The sequence below is a fragment of the Rutidosis leptorrhynchoides genome, chromosome 2 (genome assembly GCF_046630445.1).
Source record: "Rutidosis leptorrhynchoides isolate AG116_Rl617_1_P2 chromosome 2, CSIRO_AGI_Rlap_v1, whole genome shotgun sequence".
NCBI classification, from domain to species: Eukaryota; Viridiplantae; Streptophyta; class Magnoliopsida; order Asterales; family Asteraceae; genus Rutidosis; species Rutidosis leptorrhynchoides.
Genome location: NC_092334.1, coordinates 454,291,249 through 454,311,731, shown reverse-complemented (window position 1 = coordinate 454,311,731; position 20,483 = coordinate 454,291,249). Strand labels below are relative to the sequence as shown.

The window sequence follows — 20,483 nt, the reverse complement described above, 5'->3', positions numbered from 1 at the left end:
AGTCAAACACTTACCAACATAAGTCGCAACGTCCTTCTTAAGATTCGGCCACCAATACTGTTCTTTAAGGTCGTGGTACATTTTGCCCGTTCCAGGGTGAATCGAATATCTCGATTTGTGTGCTTCATCAAGTATAAGGTTCCGTAGATCTCCATAAAGAGGTACCCAAATTCTTCCGGCATAACATCGGAGTCCAGACTCCCTAACCTCGAATCGAGAGACGAGTATGTTCAAATGTTCATGAGATATATTCTCCTCCTTGAGAGCCTCATCTTGGGCTACTCTGATCTGACTGTTGAGGTTCGAATGGATGGTGATGTTCAGAGCCCTAACACGAAGAGGTTCCGTCCTCTCCTTTCGGCTTAAAGCGTCAGCAACAACATTGGCCTTGCCAGGGTGATAACGAAGTTCACAATCGTAATCGTTGAGCGTCTCAATCCATCGACGCTGTCTCATATTCAGTTGCTTCTGATCGAAGATGTGCTGGAGACTCTTGTGATCGGTGAAGATAGTACTCTTAGTTCCATACAAATAGTGTCTCCACAATTTAAGCGCAAAGACAACTGCTCCAAGTTCAAGATCGTGTGTAGTGTAGTTCCGCTCGTGAATCTTCAATTGGCGGGAGGCATAGGCAATAACCTTTGATCGGTGCATCAGTACACAACCAAAACCACTCTTCGATGCATCACAATAAACAACAAAGTCGTCACTGCCCTCAGGAAGTGATAGGATAGGTGCGGTGGTTAGCTTCTTCTTCAAAGTTTGGAATGCTGATTCGTGTGCGAGTTCCCAAATGAACTTCTTGCCCTTGTGAGTCAGCGCGGTCAAAGGACGCGCAATCAGAGAAAATCCTTCAATGAACCTTCGGTAGTAACCAGCGAGACCTAGGAATTGGCGAATATGAGTTGGGGTAGTGGGGGTCTCCCACTTGCTGATAGCTTCAATCTTGGCGGGATCAACTTTGATACCCTGGTCGCTCACAACATGACCCAGAAATTGTACTTCCTTCAACCAAAATTCACACTTGGAGAATTTGGCGTAAAGTTGCTCTTGTCTCAAGAGTTCAAGTACTAGTCGGAGGTGTTGCTCATGTTCTTCTTCGCTCTTAGAGTAGATGAGGATATCATCTATGAAGACGATAACAAACTTGTCCAAGTAAGGCTTGCAGACATGATTCATGAGGTCCATGAACACGGCAGGTGCATTTGTTAAACCGAATGGCATCACGAGAAACTCATAATGACCATAACGGGTCCTGAATGCAGTCTTCATCACGTCACTTTCCTTCACCCTCAACTGGTGATAGCCGGATCGCAAATCGATCTTTGAGTAGACACTCGATCCTTGTAGTTGATCAAAAAGATCGTCAATTCGTGGAAGAGGATACCGATTCTTGATCGTCACTTTGTTGAGTTCACGGTAGTCGATACACATACGGAAGGATCCATCCTTCTTCTTCACAAACAGAACAGGTGCGCCCCAAGGCGAGAAACTTGGTTGGATAAATCCACGGTCAAGTAGTTCTTGTAGTTGGCTCTGTAATTCTTGCATCTCGAATGGTGCGAGTCTATAAGGTGCGCGAGCTACAGGTGCAGTTCCTGGCACTAAGTCAATCTGTAACATCCCAGGTAAACGTTCCCCGTAGCATGATATTGTCCGCTTTGTCCGTAGGCGCACGGATTTTTCTTGGCAGCCATACAGGACGAGCACTTTCCCAGGAGGTCACCCATCCTGGTAGTGCTCTCGCCTGAGCACGCTTAACTACAGAGTTCTCATGATATCTGCTGCGCTTGTGGTCCCAAAACGCGTCATGCTAGGAAAGGTCTCTACACCCTTATAAGGCATGCTTCGTTCCCCTCTCCAACCGATGTGGGACAGATGTAACACGGATGTTACAATCCTCCCCCCTAATGGGACACAGCGTCCTCGCTGTGCACGTTTGGTCCGGGGCCTGGATCTGATACCATCTGTAACATCCCAGGTAAACGTTCCCCGTAGCATGATATTGTCCGCTTTGCCCGTAGGCGCACGGATTTTTCTTGGCAACCACACACGACGAGCACTTTCCCAGGAGGTCACCCATCCTGGTAGTGCTCTCGCCTGAGCACGCTTAACTGCAGAGTTCTCATGATATCTGCTACGCTTGTGGTCCCAAAACGCGTCATGCTAGGAAAGGTCTCCACACCCTTATAAGGCATGCTTCGTTCCCCTCTCCAACCGATGTGGGACAGATGTAACACGGATGTTACATGTAAACCTTTGAGCTTAAAATTGAATGATATCGAAGTAGTGTTGGGAACTGAAGCATGAGTTAGTATAATATAATGACACTTGATCAACGTGATTATATTACAGTAAGTCATGCTGAGTTTTTAATGGAACGTGATGATTCACAGACCATAACGTCATCATGTGCCATGTTACACGACTCTTAAATTCTATCTAACTTATAAACATATCAATAACATATTTTCTTGATAGTTCTATCTTTTCCCGTAACTTCTGGTAATTTAACCAATCAAGATCGTGCTATTACAATTTCGCTCTTAGAACGTTAGTCATGTTCATTCGAAACTCCATACCTAAGAATTCTGGAGCATTATTCGCTTAACTTAAAGTCGGAAAGAGAAAACAAAAGCATGGAGCTCCGAAATATAAAGGAGAATGATTGTTGCGATAGTAAGGATAAGGACAAGGATAAAGACAAGGACAAGGATCAGAATTAGATTAAGCATTTTGACAATCTTTTGGATGTATGAACTAAGAAAGAAAGTATAGGAATGGTGAGAGTAATGGAACAGAAGAGTTTAATTTATAATGGAAATATCAGACAGAGTAATCGAGACAGATCACCGTATTAAATTATAGAGATCCTAATTTCCTTAAATCTCGAAGAATCGGATCTTATAGATTTCCAAGATTTTCTTTTGAATCCCTTGAATTCCGGAATTTAACCAAGACAACATCAAAAGTTAAGACGCATCTTATTTTCTATATTCAACCATGACTAGTCAAAAGTTATGATGAAACATGTCTTTCTCATTTCACTATTTAGTGATAGCTTCACTTGTACTCTTCGAGTAATCGAATTATCTGATCTATATTACTCAACAGTAATAAAACTCTATTTATCAGCTTAAATTCGTCATGAAAACATTTTTAATGTTAGCTATGACGACCACGATCAAATTTCGGGGCGAAATTTCTTTAACGGGTAGGTACTGTGACGACCCAAAAATTTCCGATCAAATTTAAACTTAATCTTTATATGTTTCCGACACGATAAGCAAAGTCTATTTAATTGAATCTCAATAGCTGTGAACTATATTCATGAAATCATTTGATTTGTGACTATTTCCTACGATTCACGAACAGTTGTTATAAATACTATTAGTATTATCAAAATAAATATATTAATATTAATATTAATATTAATAATAGCATGACATAAATATGAAACCAAATATGTATAAATTATTAGATTATTTTTATTAATATTATTATTATCATTCAATAATATTTATATTATCGAAATTGGTATTATTATTATTATTAATGTTATTAATAATAGTATTAGATAAAGTATATTTTTAATTTTTGTTGTTGTTATTGTTAATACTATTATTATCATTAATAAAATTAATAAATTTATAACTAATAATAAATTAATAATATTAATTTTTGTTTGTGATCTTTATTAAAATCAGTGTTAGAAATATTATTTTTATCAATGGATAGTATGTATAGATATAAAAGTTGATATATATAAAATTAATATAGTATTATTATAATTTGTAAAATTGATATTAATAATATCATTGTTATACATTCCATAGTAAAATAATTACTATCATTATCATTAGTAATAATATAATTATTAGTATCATTATACTTGTATTACTATTAGTTGTAATATTAAGAGTATTATTAATATAAATATAAGTATTAAAAGATTAATTATAATCTATAAATAAAAATAAAAAAATAAAAGAGAAAAATAAATAAGAACATAAAAACAGATACATGAATACTAATACATATACTGTTACATATAAATATACTTACACAATACAACTATAAATATATTTATGTATAAATATTTATACAGACATATATATAAATATGTGTAAATACAGTTAACATATATATACACCGTATGCTAACCCAGAAAGTGGTAATCAATTTTCCATCATTTTCACACTGTATGTAATTGATTTCCTGACTTATAGATCGTACCAATCAAGGGATAAAACACAAGCAGAATTACAAAATCAGTTTGCCATCCTTTTTCCCTTTAAATTTTGTATTATTTTTGGTACCTGAGGTATGAATTATGTCGATTTACTCATAAAAATTCATTACACTTGATGCTATGTAATTAACCATTCGATATTCCTTCACTCTCAAACATCAAATTTCAATTGCATTTAATCGATTATATTTGTTGAATTAATGAATATATTTTTTTTCAGTTCATATACCCTGTTCGAAAACTCAAAACACACTATCTCAAATCCGAATCACATTTCAAAAACTGATAATGCAATTAGGTTAGGATTATGTTAGTCAATCTTTCTGCAAAGATTCATCTTCCAATTCTTGTTGCAAAAGGTTTGGACTGGCGGAGAAACCCTGACCCCGTGTGCCTTTGGCACCCATACCGCCCACCCCGTAAGGGCTAAGTATGCCTTGTAAAATACCTCCCCCTAATACCCACAAGGAACTTGCAGGCTGAAGAATCGAACCTGCACCCATTTATTGCATTAGGGTATATTCCTATGGGCCCAGGGGTCATTAGCAATGGGTACCAACTGAGCTACTGCTCGTTTATTGCATTAGGGCATCTTCCAATTCTTGTTATCTAATTCTAATTTTCAAGTCAAACTTTCAAATTTAAAAGTCAACTAACCTGTTCTTGGTGAAAATTCGAATTGGTTTCATTGATTCAAGTTCGATTAAAGGTACAGAAAGTTTCTAGGGGTAATTTACAATCTTTTTCTTTTTGTAATCATAATCTAAAACATTCTAAATTTCCAAATCACCATTCATGTTCTTCGTGACACATACAACATTTTATTTATTTATTTTTATTTATTTTCTGTTAATCAATCTTCAATCAAGCAAGTCATTTTTAATTCAATTGAAAGTTCTTAACTGAACTGGTGAGTCGTTAATATGTCCGATTTATTTATGGTTGATTGAATTTGATTGAGAAGAAGAATGTAAAAGAAACAGAGATAAATAAGGGGCTAAATAATGTCGGATGGGGTTTTAAATTAGAAAAGCTGGACGGCTCAGTGGCTAAGTGTGTTTGTTGTGAACGGGAGGTCTCGGGTTCGAGCCCAGTTTGGGGCAACTCTTTTTAGAAATCCCTTTTAAGGTAGTTTTCATTTTCAAAAATTTCTATTATTATTTTTATTAATTGTATTATTATTATTATTATTATTATTATTATTATTATTGTTATTACTATGAGTATTAGTATTGTTATTGATATTATTATTGTTATTAGTATTATGACACTTATTATTATTATTATCATAGTTATAAGTATTAAAACCATTATTATTATTAACATTATTAATGTATTTATTATTATTAAAATTTTTTTCATTAATGTATTAGTTATCATTATTATTAATATGATTATAGTTATAAATAAGAATATTGTTATTATCATCATTATTATTATTATATTTGTTTTAACGACTAATATATGTATTATCATGAGAACATAAATACTAAGATTAATATTAGTATTAGTATCACTTTTAGTACTATTATTATTATTATTAGTAGTAATATAAGTATTATTATAAATATTATCATTATTAATATTAATATAATCATTAGTATTATTATTATAAAATTTATTATCATTATTATCATTCTTACAAAAATTATTATTTTGTTGTCACTAAAACTATCAATATTATCATAAATAGGTACTTTTATATAAAAATACATTACGCTATACCTTTATTATTAAAAAGATATTAGTAAGCTATATCAATCGATATATAAATATATACTAAACCTTAATATACGGTTTTTACTAATAATGATAAGTAATAGTTACATAAAAATTATAAACTAAATATATAAAATTTATCTAAATAACATATAGTATAACAAGTATATTATTAATAACAAATATATATATATATATATATATATATATATATATATATATATATATATATATATATATATATATATAATTGCTCAACTACAATTATATGTTTTAATATATATATATATATATGAATCATATAGGTTCGTGAATCCGAGGTCAACCCTGCATTGTTCAGTTGTTCAATATAGTCATATGTATTTTTACTACAAAATACATTAGGTGAGTTTCATTTGCTCCCTTTTTAAATGCTTTTGCAATATATATTTTTGGGACTGAGAATACATGCGTTGTTTTATAAATGTTTTACGAAATAGACACAAGTACTTGAAACTACATTGTATGGTTGGATTATTAAACCGAATATCGTCCCTTCAAGTCTGGTAACCTAAGAATTAGGAAAAAATGACCCCTAATTGACGCGAATCCTAAAGATATATCTATGGGCCTAACAAACCCCATTCTGGAATTTGGAATGATTTAGTACTTCGATTTAAATGGTGATTATGATTGTCAATATTATGGCATACTTGCGAGTATGCGGGGGATATTCTATATGCATTATGTTAATGTCGGTTACCAGGTGTTCATCATACGAATGATTTTTAAACACTTGCGAGTGTATGATTATTGAATAAAGGAAATCTTGTGGTCTATTAAAAATCTGGAAATGATTGATTACGATAAACTAATGAACTCACCAACCTTTTGGTTGACACTTGAAAGCATGTTTATTCTCAGGTATGAAAGAAATCTTCCGCTGTGCATTTGATCATTTTAGAGATATTACTTGGAGTCATTCATGACATATTTCAAAAGATATTGCATTTGAGTCGTTGAGTTCATCAAGATTATTATCAAGTCATTTATAGTTGGATATATTAAGAAGTGGTATGCATGCCGTCAAATTTCGATGTAATGAAAGTTTGTCTTTTTAAAAACTAATGCAATGTTTGTAAAATGTATCATATAGAGGTCAAGTACCTCGCGATGTAACCAAATATAATGTATTCATCCAGATGGATTAGGACGGGTCGTTAGACCACAATCATATTCACCATGTCCGCTTGTGCTTCTTCTTCCTCTTCTTCTTCACCAGCTTCTTCACCGCCAATATCGTAAATAGGTACGGAGTCTTTGATACGAGCACAAGTCCTACTAGGTTGTACATGATTTTGAATGAGTCACCATGCAAGCATATACGTGTAATGTGAGGAATTGAGCAGTTAGTCAAGTAGAAGTTAATTAGCACAAGTAGTTAAGAAAAGTAGTGGTAACTGTATGCATGTGCACGTTTAATTCATAGCCATTTAATTAGGATAATGACAATAGTGGTAGTTATGCATGTTTACTTTGCACGTTTCATTAGTAGGTTAGTAATTGAGTTCAACATGTATAAATAGGTACGCTTGTAGTATTGAATGAGGTATGAATGAATGAAATATTTGGTTTAGTCCAAAGACTCTTTTCCACAAGTCTATTTTTTTTGGAGACTGGCCATCTCGAATCGGCTTTATCCTAGGAGTTAGCGGTCGACTCGAATAGACCATATCAATTATTGCTTTCATTGCATCGAACCACGCCCTCACAACTCGAAGAATCACTATCCGCACTTCAAGCCGCAAATGCCCGATTGGCTGCTACCGTGATTATGCTTTATCCGGGGACTGATATAGCCAATAAAATGGCTAAGTATCTTTCCGAAGAAGACACCAAAACACTAAACACCGACTCCACTGCCTATGAAGACGACACCGAAACCACTCTCGATGTCATCGAACCCACCCTCGATGTCATCGAACCCAACCTCGACGTCAACATTCAGAACAACAAACCATGCGTGCAAGCTGATTCCATGTCTAAATTTTCATAACATGACCTTGTTAGTGACTTGCTTTCCGTTGAGGTTGATTCACTAAAACAGGTCCATGAGAAACCATTCATGTGGTCTACTTTGAAATTTGATTCGAAGTTCACGGAGATACACATTTTTCCATTTGGCTAGACAAAACAAAAGGAGCAAAAGTCTCTAGCCTTGACTACAACAATAGGATTGTCCCAATTGTGTTTCGAAGACAAGCAATGGTCATTAGTTGAGCATGGGTGTCTGTTCTTACGACCGTCCCCAAAACCGCCATGGAAGATCTCTCCAACCTTGAGGACAAGGTTGATTTTCAACCGGTGGGTATTGATACGAGCACAAGTCCTACTAGGTTGTACGTGATTTTGAATGAGTCACCATGTAAGCATATACGTGTAATGTAAGGAATTAAGCAGTAAGTCAAGTAGAAGTTAATTAGCGCAAGTAGTTAAGAAAAGTAGTGGTAACTGTATGCATGTGCACGTTTAATTCATAGCCATTTAATTAGGATAGTGACAATAATGGTAGTTATGCATGTTTACTTTGCACGTTTCATTAGTAGGTTAGTAATTGAGTTCAACATGTATAAATAGGTACGCTTGTAGTATTGAATGAGGTATGAATGAATGAAATATTTGGTTTAGTCCAAAGACTCTTTTCCACGAGTCTATTTTCTTTGGAGACTCGCCATCTCGAATCGGCTTTATCCTAGGAGTTAGCGGTCAACTCGAATAGACCGTATCAGTCTTCAACCACACAAGGTTCGGGAACATACTCCATATTAAAAACCGAATCAACTGAATCAACCGGGTCATCCGATTGAGCCTCTCTTGAAAATTCAAGATTTTCAAGCTTCATCTCTACTTTTCGCAAGAGATCTTTCATGTCTTCCAACTCTTGAATCTTGCGATTCAATTTCTCGATCACATCTTGTTTAGTCATGCCTGAAATCTGATACCACATAATGGAGAAAAGGACCATGACTAAACAATAAAGAACAAGAAAGATAGGATAGATATTAAACCTTCTCGGTTTAAACAGGAACACATAACCTTCATGGTTGAAACATTTTATTCACGTTAATAATAATAATCCCAAAAACTAACTTTTAAAACAAAGCCATCTAAATTTATATACTCCGTACTAGCTACTGTAGATAATGTTGGTGATTTGTGTCACCAATATGATTTAAGTGTAATGGGATTAATTTGTTAACCAAAATAATCTTGATAAATATCGAACAAGTTCGGGAAAGTGTGGAGTGCACACTTGTTTGAACTTATCTTGATTATGACGGGGGTTCGGGGGCAGCGGCCCCGATAGCAGGGTCCAAGGGGTGGCAACCCCTGGCAGGGTCCAAGGGGCATAGCCCCTGGTTGGGGTCGAGCTGCCAGGTCAGCTTGGAAATTTTTTTATTTGGGATAACATTGCTTTATTAAAAATGTGTTAAAATTCAATTTTGACCCGGTTTGACCCAAAATAAAAAGCCCGGATATGAACCCTTTTTAGCAGTTATGAAACTGCCATTCGGCAGTTATAGATTGAACTGCCATTCTACAGTTATTAATCCCATTTTTGGTTATTTTAATCTGGTACGTTTTTATCAAATTCATACACACAAAACACACATATTCTCTGTTCATAATTCTGAGTTTTATTCGATTAGAGATTTCGATAGTACCATCGAAATACTTTGATCTGAAAGTGATTACACGAATCTCAGAAATTCGAATTTACAAATTAAGTGTAATCTTGATTAACTTAAAGTAAATTCATAACAAACAAACTGATGCATAAATGAAATGTCGTGACGATTGAATTTCATATTAGTATAAATTCAATTCATATAATCGAATATCAAGGGTGTTACTAAGAATTGAACCCTTTCTATCCATAGTGAATATAATGAAGAAAATATACACAACAGTTTACACATTCATGTTCTAACTTGACATAATATTTTACTAACCTATATCCTATCCTTCAATAAGCATATCAAAGTAAAGTCCCAAACTTCTTGAAGCAGCTAAACTTCATGCTTATATAGGTAATTCTTTATTCTCGCACCTGCACATGTAATTTTTCAAAGAACTATTAAGAAATATAATTTCAACCTAACTCACTTGCAGTACTGAATGTAACATCCCGCGTTTTTCCGTTAAATTTAATTTTAACACCGTCTTTTTCTTTTAAATAATACCTTTCGTTATTTAAATTCGTAGTTTCCGTTGACTAACGTTCATAATAATTCCGTCATTTAATTATAACATCTCTCGTTAACTTGCGTTTTAAAAATATTCGATCGGTTAAATCCCGCACCCGCTTTGAAACTCGAGGGACCGGAGTTGCCAAATGGGCAAACTAGTTGACTAGGTCAACTAGTCAACCCATTTCATCCATTCCATCATCTCCCTCATCCCTTTTCTCTCCATCTCAAGAACACACACACCAACCCATTCCATTCATTCATCATCTAAATTCAATCTTGGAAGCTCACAACAAATCCGATTACATATTTGGAATCCTCTCTTCATCCTCTACAATTTGATACCAACTTCATCTCGTTTGGGTAACATTTCTAAAACTCTAGATTTCTCTAAATTCGTGTTTTTGATTTGAAATGGTGTTAGTTAGTGTCTATGGCTCGAGTCTAACATGAATATATGTTTGGTTTGCTCGATTTGTTGTTTTTGGAGTAACTAGCATGAACTTGAAATGGGTGTGCTTAATCCTTGATTTTGGATGAGTTAATGTTGTTAGATTGTTAAAGTGCATGTTTTAATTGTGTTACTAGTATCACTAGCTTCGTTTTGATGCGTAGGTTGATTAAGAAAACTTCAAAAACATGAATATTGATTTTGTGATGTTTGACTAGGGTTTGATAGTTCTTGACATGAACTTTTGATGCTTGAATGCCATGGAATGTTAATTATTAGTGATTAGTTGTAATGTATGCTTAATTACCTTCGAAACGGCATATCATATGTGTGAATTGGATTCCCGAAACTTAAAATGCATATTGATGAACTTGAAGCTTTGAAAATGGAATTTTATTGATCACATGACGAGAATTCGATTATTGTCAATGAGGTTTTTGATTGATGAATTGTGTTTAGTTGCATACTACGTCAAAAGAGCTTTCCAACGATATAAGGTGCGAGTTCTAAGAGTTAGCGGTTTGTAATTTATGCTTGAAAGAGTTTTGATTTGGGACTTGAACAATTGAGACTGACCAGGTACCAGCACACGGCTAATGCCGCGGCGCGGCCAGCTTATGTCGCGGCACGACATAAGCCGTGGTCAGGTTCTGACCACCATGTCCAAATTACGAAAAATGTTTGGCATACTATGGACCTCCGATTCACATGAAACTTGTTCTAACATGCTCATATATGATTAAAAACCTCAGAAAAATAGTTCGGGACCCGACCCGAACGTGTTGACTTTCGTTGACTTTGACCGACCAAAGTTTGACTTTTTGTCAAACTTAACTAAATGATTATGCAACCTTCCTAACTTGTTTCTGTACTTGTATCTTGCATGAAACTTGACAATTTGATTCACATGCTACATAATCGAGTCGTAACGAGCCATAGGACTAATTGAGCACATTTCACCCGACATTGTGTCGTAACCGGTAAATTGATACAACTTACTTGTTTAGGTCAAGGCTAAGCAACTTTCATGCACACGTTTACTTTGCGAAGTACTTTTATACTCGTGCACTCGAGGTGAGATCATAGTCCCACTTTTACTCTTTTTGAACTTATATTTGGGATGAGAAAACATAAACGATTCTTTTGAACTAAGTGAACACAAGAACGGGAAAACAAACATTCTACATACGAGTTTAGAACAAAATCCTCAATTCGATTATCATTAGTTACACTTGCCGGGTGTAAGCGAGAACTTATGTTGTATGGATCCATATGGGTTTGACAAACCCTCATTCAAACGGTTCGCTACCGTTTACGAATGAAATATATTTTCGAGAAACAGTGTTTGTTCTAGCACTAAGTGATGGGGTATACAATGGAAGGAATGTTAAGCTTTGATAATTGGGTGCTCGTGAAACAAACTTTTGGAATGTATTACTATTATTTCATTGATGCAAATCTTGTGGTTCACTTGTACTTACTTACTTAAACCTATGATTTCACCAACGTTTTCGTTGACAGATTTCTATGTTTTTCTCAGGTCCTTGAACGATACATGATACATGCTTCCGCTCATTATTTGATACTTGCATTGGATGTCGAGTATACATGCATTTCATGGAGCGTCTTTTGACTTTACTTTAAACCGTGTCGCCTAGATTTCAATCGTATCTATAACGTTGTAACTTAACTTTTGGTTGAACAATTCTTGTAAACTTTGAAGCAATCTTTATTTTGAAATGAAGGCGACATATTTTGGTCAAACGTTATCTTAAAGACTTATAATCAGGTAATGGGACCCACGTAGCCGACGCCGTCACTTGACGATTTGTCGGGGTCGCTACAGGTGGTATCAGAGCCTTGGTTGTAGGGATTTAGAGTTCATTTGTGTTCACCCCGAGTCATAGGGTACATAGGTGAATCTAGACTACAACCGGCATATAGACTGAAGTAGGAATTATTTGACTAATTGTGCATTTATACTCGAACTCTTCTATCATATCTAACTCGTATTCGATCTTGATCTTACGTTGATAAATTTTGTTGGTGCGCCACTTTGACTTTATGAAGTAATGTTAAATGCACATGAGAATCAGGGTAATATAATTTCCGGGATTATATTACGGTGATTCACATGGACGTTCCGACATTATGACATAGAGAATTTAAGGCGAGTCAAGGAAAATTTTCTCTCTATCCTTATTCCATGCCACGGTTAGTATTGTTGAAAATACTAACCAACGATATTCTTGTCTCATGAAGGAACAATGGCTCACCAAGGTCAACACAATACTCCTCTCGAAACTCTAGAACAAGCTCTTCAACGAATGATAACCACCGCCGTGGGTACGGCCGTGGCCGATCACTTTTCTAACAACAACAATCATGGAGCCGGTAATTCAATCGAAGGTTGCTCCTACAAGAACTTCATGAAGTACAATCCTCCCACTTTCGATGGAACCGGGGGACCGGTTACTCTCACCCGATGGTTTGAACAAATGGAGACCGTTTTTAACACAAGCGGTTGTCGAGACCAAGATAAGGTCAAGTTTTCCACCCTCACTTTCACCGGTATTGCTCTCTCATGGTGGAGCACGTATGTACAATTAGTGGGAAGCGATGAAGCCCACACACTCTCTTGGACCGAATTAAGAGAAAGAATGATCACCGAATACTTCCCGCGCGACGAGACTCGAAGGCTCGAACAGGGTCTAAGGAATTTAAAAACGGCCGGAAATGACCTCAAGGCTTATAATCAACGGTTTACCGAACTAGTCTCGATGTGTCCAATTCTCATGACTCCCGAATCCCTAAGAGTCGAACTTTACATGGATGGCCTCCCTAAGAGCATTCAACACAAGGTAATGACATCTCAATCCACTAACCTACAAGAGACTTTAACAATGGCCCGCCAAGCCTTAGAAACGGTGAATGAAATGGAAGCACCGGCACCAATGGTCGAGAACCACCCGAGTAACAACAAAAGAACATGGGAAGCCTCTCAATCAAGCAACCACAACAATAACAACAACCCCGCCAAGAAGCCTTTTACCTCCAACGACAAGAAAGGCTATGCCGGAAAACTGCCTTTTTGTGACGAATGCCACAAGCATCACTTTGAAGGATGTGGCAGGTTTCGCCACCGGCGCCAAGGACCCGTCGCTCGAAAGATGCCCAACGCACACAGAACGGATGCTTGCTTCGAATGTGGCCAACTGGGTCATTTTAGGAATGTGTGCCCAAATAAGAAAATCAACCCCAACGCACGCCGTTGAACCTTCGACATCGACACCAAGGATGCCCGGAACGACGATGGACTAGTAACGGGTACGTTTCTTCACAACAAACCGTATATTTCATACTTGTTCGATTCGATTACCGCTAGACGTTTTATAACCAAGGATTTGACTCATGCTCTTTATATTCCACCTCTTTCCCCCAGATACTACTTAGACGATTTAAGTGACCGACGGAAAAATATTGTGTGCCTATAAATTTTATTGGAGGAAATACGTTAAGACTTTTGACTTGACACATATAGAACTAGGGAGCTCGGAACCTATTCGTTAAAAAAAAAAAAAAAAAAAAAAAAAAAAATGTTTCCCCATCATCTTGTATAGATTATTGCGAACTGAGTAATTTTCGGTTGGAAACCGATACCCTCTCCCTCGCATCCATGACCTCATGATTATTTGCACGAATCCCGTATGTTCCAAATCGACCTCCGTTCCGGTTATCATCAATTGGGGGTTAAGTGAGACGATGTCTCCTAAGCCACTTTCCGAACTCGCAACGTTAGTTGTAAATCCCTCTTAGTACCGCTTGATTTATTTAGGGCTCGCCCGTATCCATAAACCTCTTGAACCGCGTATGCAAATTCATATAGACTAATCTGTTATCGTATTTATAGATGACATCTTAACTTATTTAAGTAAAGAAGGAAAACGAACAACATCTTTGTCTTACGCTCGAACTCTTGAGGAAAGAGCAACTCAATACCAAAATCTCCAAGTGTGAACTTTGGTTAAACAAAGTCCAATTTCTAGACCATGTTGTTAGTGGTCAGGGTATTACAATAAATCTCGCAATCGAAGCCACACGTAATCGGGAAACCCTCACAACTCTGACTTGTGTTCGTAAAATCTTAGATCCCTACCGAAAGTTCATTTCTGACTTTTTCTCGTGATGCTCGTCCTTTACCCTCGATAACTCATTAAGTCGGAAATTTAAACCTCTCCGTGCCCGGACCTTAAGCGTGATTTTTCACACCAACATTACTAGCTAAATTCGTATAACGCCAGATGGAACTTAAATATGGAAATATTTCTACTTGAACGCCGAAAGGCATACTCTCTCGACTCAAAATCGACGTAACTGAAATTCGTTATTTTTGCACGAGCGATTGGAATACTTAATTATGGATCCGATCAATCTTCTCATCACCACGTACCACGTTACATAACACTGTTATTTCACTATGACCGTCTGATATTACTGGGACCCAAGATAACACACAATCCAAGGATACTTCCTTTCTCTTTGACTTATCGTCCTCATGCTCCTGATACGGACAACTACTACTCAACCCCTAACTATACAACTATGTGTTCTATCTCGTTTTTCCACCAGGTCTCAACATTTGACCACTAGATGCTCGATATGGCTACCTCAGGATGTGAGCTCATCCTATTCTAAGTTCTCATTCCACTCCTGTCCTTTTGCTTGTACTTTTGTATAAGAAAACCTTTTATATACTTTCTCAATGGATAGAGAAACTCCTCATATTACATAAGTATTCGCCACGAGGGTGAATAGTCCTAACGAACATTTTTCGAACCCTAACTAACTTGTTCAAACGTATCTTAAGAGATTCTATTCCAATACGGTGTACCATTGCCAATTACCTCGAATCAATACTCGTATCGCTTCTAGTTTTGCAAGAAACCTTGGGAACCCGCTTAGACATGAGTACCGCGTACCACCAACAAATCGATGAACCGAGCAAACGAACGATTTACATCTTGGAAAGGCATGTTTCGATCTTGCATTGTCGCTTTTAGTTGATCCCTCATACTACGATAGTTACCATTCGTGTACCAACGCCGCACTTCCGAAATCCTATATGACCGCAAATGTCATACCCCTATTCGTTGGGCCAACGCATGTGGCAAACAAACACCGAATCTTAACCCGTTCAAGAAACAACAATTGAGATCATTCAAGTCCGAGAAGGGCTCGAGACAACCCATTGTCGCCAGAAGAGTTATACCAAACTTAGAGGAGAACCTCACAAATCCCAGTGTGTAACCGCGTAATATTGAGAACCCGCACCTTGGAAGGGTGTAATCCGTTTCGGGAATCAGGGAAAGTTAAACCCGCGACATGTTAACCCTTTTGAAACCTTGGGGCGTATTGGAACCGCTCCCTACCGTTTAGAACTTCCGACTCAATTAAGTTTCCGTTTACCCTATATTTCGTGTAACAAACTTAGAAACGTGTCCTGCGGAACAGGAACGTGCAATCCTGCTGGATACATCAACTATCGATGACAAACTTCTCTTCATAGGAAAACCAGTTGAAACTGGGGATCGTAAAAACCGAACCTTAATGCAACGTAAAACCCTGACTATCCAAATTCATGAGAACCCTCAAGAACGTACTTTCACTTATTCATAGCATTGACAACGTAAAGTCTCGAGTAAGAGATATCGACTACTACTTCCAACTAAATTTCGGGACGAAATTTCTTTTGAGTTGTGGATAATGTAACATCCCGCGTTTTTCCGTTAAATTTAATTTTAACACCGTCTTTTTCTTTTAAATAATACCTTTCGTTATTTAAATTCGTAGTTTCCGTTGACTAACGTTCATAATAATTCCGTCATTTAATTATAACATCTCTCGTTAACTTGCGTTTTAAAAATATTCGATCGGTTAAATCCCGCACCCGCTTTGAAACTCGAGGGACCGGAGTTGCCAAATGGGCAAAATAGTTGACTAGGTCAACTATTCAACCCATTTCATCCATTCCATCATCTCCCTCATCCCTTTTCTCTCCATCTCAAGAACACACACACCAACCCATTCCATTCATTCATCATCTAAATTCAATCTTGGAAGCTCACAACAAATCCGATTACATATTTGGAATCCTCTCTTCATCCTCTACAATTTGATACCAACTTCATCTCGTTTGGGTAACATTTCTAAAACTCTAGATTTCTCTAAATTCGTGTTTTTGATTTGAAATGGTGTTAGTTAGTGTCTATGGCTCGAGTCTAACATGAATATATGTTTGGTTTGCTCGATTTGTTGTTTTTGGAGTAACTAGCATGAACTTGAAATGGGTGTGCTTAATCCTTGATTTTGGATGAGTTAATGTTGTTAGATTGTTAAAGTGCATGTTTTAATTGTGTTACTAGTATCACTAGCTTCGTTTTGATGCGTAGGTTGATTAAGAAAACTTCAAAAACATGAATATTGATTTTGTGATGTTTGACTAGGGTTTGATAGTTCTTGACATGAACTTTTGATGCTTGAATGCCATGGAATGTTAATTATTAGTGATTAGTTGTAATGTATGCTTAATTACCTTCGAAACGGCATATCATATGTGTGAATTGGATTCCCGAAACTTAAAATGCATATTGATGAACTTGAAGCTTTGAAAATGGAATTTTATTGATCACATGACGAGAATTCGATTATTGTCAATGAGGTTTTTGATTGATGAATTGTGTTTAGTTGCATACTACGTCAAAAGAGCTTTCCAACGATATAAGGTGCGAGTTCTAAGAGTTAGCGGTTTGTAATTTATGCTTGAAAGAGTTTTGATTTGGGACTTGAACAATTGAGACTGACCAGGTACCAGCACACGGCTAATGCCGCGGCGCGGCCAGCTTATGTCGCGGCGCGACATAAGCCGTGGTCAGGTTCTGACCACCATGTCCAAATTACGAAAAATGTTTGGCATACTATGGACCTCCGATTCACATGAAACTTGTTCTAACATGCTCATATATGATTAAAAACCTCAGAAAAATAGTTCGGGACCCGACCCGAACGTGTTGACTTTCGTTGACTTTGACCGACCAAAGTTTGACTTTTTGTCAAACTTAACCAAATGATTATGCAACCTTCCTAACTTGTTTCTGTACTTGTATCTTGCATGAAACTTGACAATTTGATTCACATGCTACATAATCGAGTCGTAACGAGCCATAGGACTAATTGAGCACATTTCACCCGACATTGTGTCGTAACCGGTAAATTGATACAACTTACTTGTTTAGGTCAAGGCTAAGCAACTTTCATGCACACGTTTACTTTGCGAAGTACTTTTATACTCGTGCACTCGAGGTGAGATCATAGTCCCACTTTTACTCTTTTTGAACTTATATTTGGGATGAGAAAACATAAACGATTCTTTTGAACTAAGTGAACACAAGAACGGGAAAACAAACATTCTACATACGAGTTTAGAACAAAATCCTCAATTCGATTATCATTAGTTACACTTGCCGGGTGTAAGCGAGAACTTATGTTGTATGGATCCATATGGGTTTGACAAACCCTCATTCAAACGGTTCGCTACCGTTTACGAATGAAATATATTTTCGAGAAACAGTGTTTGTTCTAGCACTAAGTGATGGGGTATACAATGGAAGGAATGTTAAGCTTTGATAATTGGGTGCTCGTGAAACAAACTTTTGGAATGTATTACTATTATTTCATTGATGCAAATCTTGTGGTTCACTTGTACTTACTTACTTAAACCTATGATTTCACCAACGTTTTCGTTGACAGATTTCTATGTTTTTCTCAGGTCCTTGAACGATACATGATACATGCTTCCGCTCATTATTTGATACTTGCATTGGATGTCGAGTATACATGCATTTCATGGAGCGTCTTTTGACTTTACTTTAAACCGTGTCGCCTAGATTTCAATCGTATCTATAACGTTGTAACTTAACTTTTGGTTGAACAATTCTTGTAAACTTTGAAGCAATCTTTATTTTGAAATGAAGGCGACATATTTTGGTCAAACGTTATCTTAAAGACTTATAATCAGGTAATGGGACCCACGTAGCCGACGCCGTCACTTGACGATTTGTCGGGGTCGCTACACTGAACACATACCTTGGGATTTAATGAATAATGTGTTCCAATCTTTAGATATTAAGCTTTCCACATTGAATTCAGCATCTAATACTATATTAGATGGGAATTGGGTATCTTAATATGAAAGATTTCAAGTGGACTTTAAACCCATCCCTTTAGCCAACTTGTGCACAAGATCTCTAGCTAACCCTTTGGTTAAATGATCGGCTAAATTTAAATCAGTTTTCACAAACTCCACAGATATCACACCATTCATAATGAGCTCACGAATTATGCTATGTCTAACACCTAAATGTCTAGACTTCCCATTGTACACCTGACTATAAGCTTTAGCCAAGGTAGCAGCACTATCACATCTGATAGATATGGTGGATATCGGTTTGGGCCATAACGGAATTTCATAACTCAAATCCCTAAGCCACTCAGCTTCTTTACCAGCTGCAACTAACACTACAAATTCAGACTCCATCGTTGAATTTGTAATACACGTTTGTTTCTTGGATGCCCAAGAAATGGCACCTCCTCCAAGAAGAAAAACCCAACCACTTGTAGAGGAGTGATCCTCCATATTAGTGATCCAGCTAGCATCTGAATAACCTTCTATCACCGAAGGAAATCCACTGTAAAACAAACCATAATCCATAGTTCCTTTTAAATACTTAAATACTCGATTTAAAGCTTGCCAATGAACTGAGCTAGGATTACTAGTATATCTACTAAGCTTTCCTACAGCAAATGCTATATCAGGCCTAGTACTTATCATGGCATACATAAGAGATCCTATAGCTCTTGAGTATTCAAGCTGAGATACTGGATATCCTTTATTAGGCTATAGCTTAATAGTAGGATCCATAGGAGTAGTAACATGTGAACAATTTTCAAAATGAAACTTATTCAAGATCTTCTCAATATAATGAGATTGAGAAACTAAAATTCCATTGTTTCCTCGTTTGATTCTAATACCAAGAATCACCTCAGCCTCCCCCATGTCTTTCATTTCAAAACTAGATGATAAAAACTTTTTGGTTGTATCAACTTAGTGTTGATCAGTACCAAAAATCAACATGTCATCTACATATAGACAAATTATAACTCCTTTACCGGAATTATCAAATTTGCTATATACACACTTATCAGCTTGGTTTATTGCAAAATCATTAGACAAAATCACATCATCAAACTTTTGATGCCACTGTTTAGGTGCTTGTTTCAAACCATACAATGACTTCTTCAGTTTGCACACCTTATTTTCATTTCCAGGCATCACAAATCCTTCAGGTTATTTCATGTAAATCTCCTCATCCAAATCACCATTTAAGAATGCAGTTTTCAAATCCATTTGATGAATTACAAGATTATGTATAGCTGCAAGAGCTAACAACAATCTAATAGTAGAAATTCTAGCAACAGGAGCATAGGTATCAAAAAAGTCAATACCTTCCTTTTGCCTAAATCCTTGGATTACCAATCTAGCTTTGTACTTATCTATAGTACCATCCACTTTCATCTTCCTTTTGAGGATCCATTTACAACCTAAAGATTTACAGCCAGGAGGTAAATCAACCAAAACCCAGGTATCATTATGCAAAATTGAATCAATCTCATCCTGAATCATTTCTTTCCATAAATTAGCATCCCTAGATGCCATGGATTCACTAAAAGTCCTTGGATCTCCTTCAGCAATAAAACAATATTGATGTTGAGACAT

The 20,483-nt window shown here is 36.5% G+C and overlaps 2 protein-coding genes across 2 annotated transcripts; both read right to left on the bottom strand.

The window, feature by feature from the left end:
* Positions 1–18,905: 18,905 nt before the first annotated feature.
* Positions 18,906–19,538, bottom strand: LOC139889297 (secreted RxLR effector protein 161-like). Its single transcript, XM_071872257.1, has one exon. The coding sequence runs from the start codon at positions 19,536–19,538 to the stop codon at positions 18,906–18,908; it is 633 nt and encodes a 210-aa protein (XP_071728358.1).
* A 516-nt stretch (positions 19,539–20,054) lies between these two features.
* On the bottom strand, positions 20,055–20,483 carry LOC139889296 (uncharacterized mitochondrial protein AtMg00820-like). Its single transcript, XM_071872256.1, has one exon. The coding sequence runs from the start codon at positions 20,481–20,483 to the stop codon at positions 20,055–20,057; it is 429 nt and encodes a 142-aa protein (XP_071728357.1).